This window comes from Diospyros lotus, chromosome 6 (assembly GCF_014633365.1).
Source record: "Diospyros lotus cultivar Yz01 chromosome 6, ASM1463336v1, whole genome shotgun sequence".
NCBI lineage: Eukaryota > Viridiplantae > Streptophyta > Magnoliopsida > Ericales > Ebenaceae > Diospyros > Diospyros lotus.
The window spans coordinates 12,331,506-12,339,119 of record NC_068343.1 but is presented as its reverse complement, the minus strand read 5'-3'; the positions used below and the strand labels follow the sequence as shown (position 1 = coordinate 12,339,119).

The following is a 7,614-nucleotide window of genomic DNA, read 5'->3' as shown; positions in this document are numbered from 1 at the left end:
ATCGCCAAAACTCAAATTCTTGTAGTGAATTAAAATGTCCACACTATTTATTTAATTGCAAATCTGACTGCTTAGTACATACAGTCTGTGCAACTGTACTTCTAGACATGGCATGCCTATGGTATAATTGAGATTGTGGTCATATGAGATCTTAGTCTGGATATATCTTAGACACGCTTAAATACAAAATATTGACCAGCTATAGAACAATGTAATAACTATAGAGGCTTACTAATTATTTACGTTTCTTTTATTTAATAATTGATACTGACTCACAAGGGCTTTCCTTTTATTTATTTGCTTTTCATAGCAATACATGCGTACAAAGATGTGGGCCTTGTGTTGTCTTGAGATAGACATGCTTAGGCAAAAGGCTTTTGACAGTAGCAGTCCAAGTTGTCGCCATAGCTAGCGCCTAGCATGTCGCAATATCTCTTGTAAAACCCGATTCCATCCTCCATAGGGTAATTCAGGCCCTGACCCAGACCACAAACCTGATGACCGCTGAAGATGTTGGTGACAAGGCCGAAACCAGGAAGTCGACCGGCGGAAATGTCATCGGCGGATGGTGCCCATTTTCCGGTCATGACATCGTGGGACGATGGCTTGTTCTCTTGTGGGGTCATCCAGAACCATATGGCTGTTTTGAATGATGTGATCGGGTCAGTTTCTACCAATTCTGGATTATTTATTAGATCTACTCCAATTGCTTTCCCCACCCTGCCGTAGTCGGAGTTGCTGACAAGGCCCCCCCCCCCCCCCCCAAAAAAAAAGAAAAGAAAAGAAAAAAGTCATTGTAAAAAAAGAAAGAAGGGTCAAACTAATTAAACAACAAAAGAGACAAAGTATAAAGGAAGATACCCAGTGATTTGGATGGGTCCTCGGCCAGAATAAGATTTACCAGGGGCACATGGCCAGTCTGGGGATACACAGTAGGGAGGCGGATGATGACCTGATTCTAACAACTTGCAATATCCCCAAGCGTACGGACCATCTGCATGGTCTTCCCTCCAATAGGCACCTGCACCATTGACAACCATTTGTAATAAACCAAAAAAAAAAGAAAAAAGACGAAAGAAATTAACAATAGTTTAGTTAATTAATAACAGTACTAACCAGTTGTTATATGAGAGGTCTGGGCAAAAAATGCCGCCAGCTCCCTCTTACGTGTATCATAGTCCCCAGTGGTGCCAAACCCGTTGAATGCCCTTGCAGCGGCAATGAAGCCATCGTAAGTGTAGAAGCCCTTCTTATCACATCTCTCCTCGTTTCGGTGCTTGAGCATTTCTTCAAAAAGATCTGAGGTGATAATGGAGGCAACATCTCCGGTGTTGTCACTAGGAGAGGGTGTAGGAGCACACGTATCTTTTGCTGATATTATAGCTAACATTGTAGCCATGGCCAAGAAAACCAACACCCATATCTTCATATTTTTTGGGATTAATTAATGGATCTCTCTCTTTCTTTCTTTCTTTGCTGTGGAGTTTGTCTATGTTTTTAGAGCAATTTGAAGTTAAGGTGATTTATATAGAAAGGATACCCGTTGCGTGCTTAACTTGTTTTATGCCAGTTCAATCCAGTAGTACTGATGGATAGACAGACAAATATCTCTGATGACTTATGTGAAGGGGAGAATCGTCAATAAAGTTTGGTATAATGACAAAAAGATAACAAAAAAGAAAGAAGGATGGAGGAATTTAATTTGAATCTTGCTGCTGCTAATTATTGGAAAAAAAAAAAAAAACAAAAGAATCTTGATGTGTTTTGTAGCTGCGTTTTGTGTATTACGTTATATTTGACAGCTGGTTCATACTTCATACACATAATAACAAATTAATTTCATCATGTTTGGCAGCTGGCTTACTGAGATTCTAACCATTATATTGCTTTTCTAAATCATCAATCAACACGATATTCTCCACCCGCCTGTCCGCTTGTTCTAAAAATGGAGACCAAGCTAGCGTTAATACTCCAAAATATATATAGTAATTGAAATAATAATAATAATAATAATAATAAAAATGATAATATTCATTCTGAAGACAAATTAATATACAAATTGATTATAATTGGCTTAACATAATGCATGCTTAATTTGTAGTTTTGGAATTTTTTGGAGATTTGATGCCACGTTAATTAGAAGTAATAGTTAAGTGTAAAATTTCATAAAGATTGATTATTTATTTTTTATGTTTGAGGTGTGAGTAGCGTTTATTAAAATGAGTATGATAAAGTTGCATTAAGATAATATTGTGAAGTATTCTAAGATTTTTATCAAATTATTTGTTAAATATTTTAGAATGCACTGGAAGACACATGCGTCATTTTTTTATTTGTAAGGATTAAGATAAATTGATCTGGAGGAAGAGAAATAAATATATTTAAAAAAATTTAAATAAAAAGTCACATGACTTATTTTTTAAATGTCATCAGATAAATTTAACAAATACAATGAAAAGTAATTTTATTTAAAATATTTTTTATATCCCATATTTTTTTAATTTATATTTTAAGTAACTAACACTACATTAATAAGTACTCATCCCACATACAGACCATTATATTTTGACTTTGGTGGATTAAGGAATTAAGTAACTTAGAATGATTGCCATTGCAGGGTCTACGGTGCTTATATCCTCAATTACGCGGGAGAGCTAAATCACAAGTAAAGCTTTGCTCTTGCGTCAGGGATAAAGCTTTGCTCTTGCGTCAGGGAGAAATCGAAGTTACACCCCACCAAGTTGACATCGGAATAGCGCTCGCCTTTTTGCCATCCAATCTACACTTTGGGGGCCAAGGAATTAAGTAACTTTTCACTATTAATAGTTTCTCCTCTTATATAATTGTTTCTTAAAAATATTATTGATTATAATTGACTTTACTAAGATAGTATTTGTTGATCAATATATATATTGAAAAAAATAAAATATAAAAAACATTCATTGGGCTCAAGGGTGAATTTTTAATTTTTTTTTCCTTTTAAAATCTACTCAGTATAAATAACATGAATTTGAAAAAAAAATTAAAAGATATTTTCAAAATTAATGAATTTTTTATTCACCTTTATGGCCAAACCCATTTTTGAAGTGAATAGGTGATCGCTTTTAATCCATTCCCTTTAGTGCAAGCCTCTTATTAGATGAAACAAATGAGTTACTAGCTATCTATTTCTAAGCCAAGATCTACTGTTCAAATTTGGTGTCTCTTTTCCTGTCTAACCAATGAAAAATAGCCATATCACCTATTATCAAATAGTATTTTTTTAAAAAAAATTATAAAATCAAACAAAAAAATTATAAATGACATATATATTGATTATAAATATATTATTATTTGATTTTATAATTTTTTTGAAAAAATTACTATTTGATAATGGGTGATGTGGCTTTTTTTTATTGACTGGATAGGTAAAGGGACACCTAATTGGGACAGCAAATCTCGGCTCTCTATTTCTAGGCCTCTTTCGGCCTAGTGGAGTGGTGCGTGTAGGTCAATTAATCACATATAAATTTCACACAAATATTTCAATAATTACAATAGCATCTAAATTTTTAAGTAAACTACTAGAACATTTATTTATTTTTTTCTCAAAAATTGATATTCCAAAATTCTAAAGAATTTTGCGAAATTTCACTTGTATAAAAAATTTCAATTTATTTGTCAATCAAACCTATTTCAATGATTTTTCTCATAATTTAACACTCCAAATGTAACATCCCGAAATTTGGGAATTAAATAAATGATTATTAATTTATTTGGGTATTTGGAGTATTAAAAAAAATATTTATTTATGTAATTTTGAGGAAGTAGGAAATTTAAATAAATTATTGGGAGTATTTATAAAAGGGTTAACTAAATTATTTTGGTAGAATTTTTGGAGAATTCGGGGTTTGAGTGTAATAAGAAGGAAAGTGAAATTCGGGCCAGTGTGCAAATAATAGAAAATGTGGGAGCTGAAATGTAAATTATGGAAATGGCGATAAGTCACCTTAAATTTAGTTAAATCTGTATATATGTATGAAGGTGAGTGCCAGCCGAGCCGTTATGCGTGCGCGTGTGCATGCGGGGGGACGCGGGATCGATTCTCGGCTGCGCGCGCTTGAGGAATTCTTTTGGATTTTTATCAGCCATAAAGCGCCAAAACGGCGCCGTTTTGATTAGGCGGTGGGCAGCCCTTGGCTGCCACGTGGCGCGCGCTGGTGCATCCGCGCTGCCACTCTCCCACGCCCACTATTTGCACACTTTTTAAGGCCAAATTGACCATGTTTTTCTACCGATTTTGCTGCCTTTTATGCTTCAAATTGAAGCAAAAATTTGGATTAAAATGGAGCAGAGCAGAGAGCTCGGGAGAAGAAGAAAATGGCACGTAAAGGCTGGAAATCTTGAGGAAAATTGGGAGAAGTTGAGGATTTAGTCAAATTTCATTACGGATTAATTACTCGGGTGAGTAAATAATTTTGTTCGGTTAGAAATTATTTAAAAGTTTGATTTTAGTAATTTTGGATGATTATACTGTGTTTCGTGTATTAATTTGTTGCGTAAGTATATATATATATATATATATTAATGCACTGTGTGCATGGGTGAGCTTTCTGTGTGTATAATATTTTGATTGTGAGGGTTGTGTTGCAGTGAGTGTGTCGAGAGCTAATTTATATATCTATATATATATATATATTTTTAAATAACGATGTAAGCAGCAGAGGTCTTGGCTGATTATATAGATATACATATATGGTTCCTGTTGGCTCTGTTATTGCACGAATGGCCGCCATGGCAGGGGAGCTTGTTGTGGGGGTTTATATATGTGTTCGAGGATGCCTATATATAAATATATATTGATACACATGCAAGGGCAGGTGTGTGCAGTGAGCAGGGAGGGTGTGCGTGTGTATGTTCACTGGGGAAGCTTAAGATAATTAATGGGTGTGTTCATTAGGTGTGTTTATGAGGGGAGAAATTGAAGTGATATATTTATATATATGTATATATAATGTTGAAGGATGAAATTGGAGGCACCAGCACGTCCATGTGCTCTTGGAAGTGCTTAAATATATTTATATATATATGTATATATTTATGTAAATGTGGCTTAAAGATTATAAGTATCTAAATAAGTAATAATAGTAATAGGAATGATTTAATTTAAAATAAATATGAGATTTATTGAGATTTTAGACGGTTAGATTTAATTAATGCGAGCTACAGGTTTTATTAATCGTTCTTAAACGTTTTACTTCGCAGCGGGTGCGCAAGAAAGGCAAGGAACGGCCATGTAAAGGCAAGCTCTTAACCCTCTCTTCCTGATCTTTAATTCCCGTGGAAGATCCCGTGATTTCATGTATTTTATCACCTCATTTACTTTAATTCAGTACCTTGCCTTATTGGTTGAACTATTATTCATTTGTTTTAATTAAGTCTGAGGCTTCTATAATTTTATTCGTTGTGAGCCTACGAGGGTTTGTACCACCCCCACTCCTTTCGGGAATGATGCTGAACCAGTTTGGGGAACTAGGTTCCTAGTCGTGCGGGTTTTATTTACGGTTTTTCTCGGATTTACTTATGATTTGGTTAGAGCTATTGAGCAGTGGGGCAGGGGTCAACCGTTTGGTGATGTTGGGGTAGACTATGGTACGGCCCTGATGTGGACCGTCGAGTGGACACCCCTAGTCACTGGCCGTTGACCGGTGCCAGGCACTACTGACTAGCTCTGCCGGTATGTGATTTACTGCATGATTAGATACATTGTATTACTGTTCATGATTTGATATGCACATGGGTACGGGATGCATGTTGGGATATTCATTTATTGAGTATGCTTGGACACAGGACATTCTAGATTGGTTAGGTTGCATCCAGCGCGGCATATGCATGGCGTGTGGTTTACTATGTGGGCGGAGCATGGCCTGATGCCTGGATGTATGGGCGCCTTGTATCACGTTGATGCTCACTACGCCATTGCATTTCTATGTGCATTGCATGGATACTGGTAGTATTTAGTTCTCGGACGGGAGTACCGTTCCGAGGGAGCCTATGGCTCGGTTGTCGGGAGTACCGACGGATACAGGTGACGGGAGTACCGACCTGGGACAGCGCGCGCAGGTTTGTGGAGATATTTGTTGCCTTTCAGGGCAGCGGCAGGTTGGTATGGGACTTGGGTGCCAAGTGTCTTATGTGGGCCCCAAGGACCGATATGTGCTTTTATTTTGTTATGCTATTGAGCTATTGTGTTGTAGCGTCTCATGGCTTGTGTGTACCTGGGGGTTTATTTTGGGGAGAGTTTTTTCTGGTTATGTTCAGCCTTCAGCCTTTCTTTTCTTTATGCTTGCTGAGTCTCTCGACTCACCTTACTTTCCATCATTCCAGGTAGTGGCGGCGTGGGCCATAGCAAGGGGGTCAGCTTTAACGGCAGAGTCGGTGTGGTGTACAGGCAGTCTCGTCAATCCCTGTCAACTCTGATGGTTGTGTAGGGTCTACTCTATTATTTTGTACTGTGCCAGGTGTTTTCTCGAGTCTTGTGTATGTCGGCACAGGAGTTTGTGTTTGTTTATTTATCTTGTGACTGCTGTGTTAGCGGGGTACCCATAGTGCATGCATGTCTTGAGCTTTGCTTCCGCTGTTCTTATTTTCGCGTATGCATGCCGTGGTGGTCTTTGTCTCGTGTTTCATTATTTTCCCCTTCCGTAGGCGCTCCCGTTCGGGTAGTCCGTGTGGCTGGGGATATCCGGGCGGGGGTGCTTACACCAAAATTCTATAAAACTTTTGGATGTTATACTTTCACCCCTAAGAAGTATTTCATCCTCAAATTTTATTTTTGTTTATTATTGAAATACTCATTTTATAATTTTTATCGAAAATTAACACTCCAAAGTCTCATACAATTAGTGCTACACACTAACTGTGACTAAATTTCCCATAAATGTCCTTAATTAAAGTAAATGACAAAAAAATAGTAGTAATGTTCAATAATACATAAATGTCTTCAAAAACTATTGAAAATTAAAGTAATAATTGACTAGAATTAAATGTCTTATCACTTTTCTTTCGCTTTGCTAGCATGTAAACTAACATATTTGATATATCGATATAAGATATGAATATTTAAATGATGGTTAGAACAATTTATGTGTAAATATAAATAAGAGTATTTCTTATTTTTAATTATCCTCGCATGACATAAAGATATTGTGCTATATTATTTGTCAATTTATGTAATCACTTACATTAAGATCAAAGTGATGTACTCTAGACCATATTAATTCATTGGGCTATAGGCCCACAGCTTGGCATTGAGTTTGCCCCCGGACTAGATCTCAACCCAAAAAATTTAAATAATTTTTCTATCTAAGCCGAGATCCTTGCGTTAATAACGGATTCTATTAACTCCAAACAACTTGCACGCTAATCCTAATTAGTTTGTAATCTTCATCGAACTCGGGATCTTCAAGGATAATCCCTATCACTATTGTACATCTCAACCCTTTATCTTTTTATGATGGCTGATGATACGCAAGGTACCTTCATTTTTATATAAATTAGTCTGATTACAAGCTAAAATATATTTTTTTCCAAACTTTACTCACATTATGATACTTTAAACTCTCACTGACTCGA

At 36.3% G+C, this 7,614-nt stretch overlaps 1 protein-coding gene across 1 annotated transcript; it reads right to left on the bottom strand.

Moving 5' to 3' along the window:
• Positions 1 to 228: 228 nt before the first annotated feature.
• Positions 229 to 1,510, bottom strand: LOC127804814 (basic endochitinase-like). Its single transcript, XM_052341843.1, has 3 exons — positions 1,117 to 1,510; positions 862 to 1,021; positions 229 to 738 (listed from the first exon to the last, which is right to left on the bottom strand). Exons 1-3 carry the CDS (start codon positions 1,427 to 1,429, stop codon positions 363 to 365), a joined length of 849 nt encoding a protein of 282 aa, XP_052197803.1. The 5' UTR covers positions 1,430 to 1,510; the 3' UTR covers positions 229 to 362.
• Between the last annotated feature and the right edge of the window lie 6,104 nt (positions 1,511 to 7,614).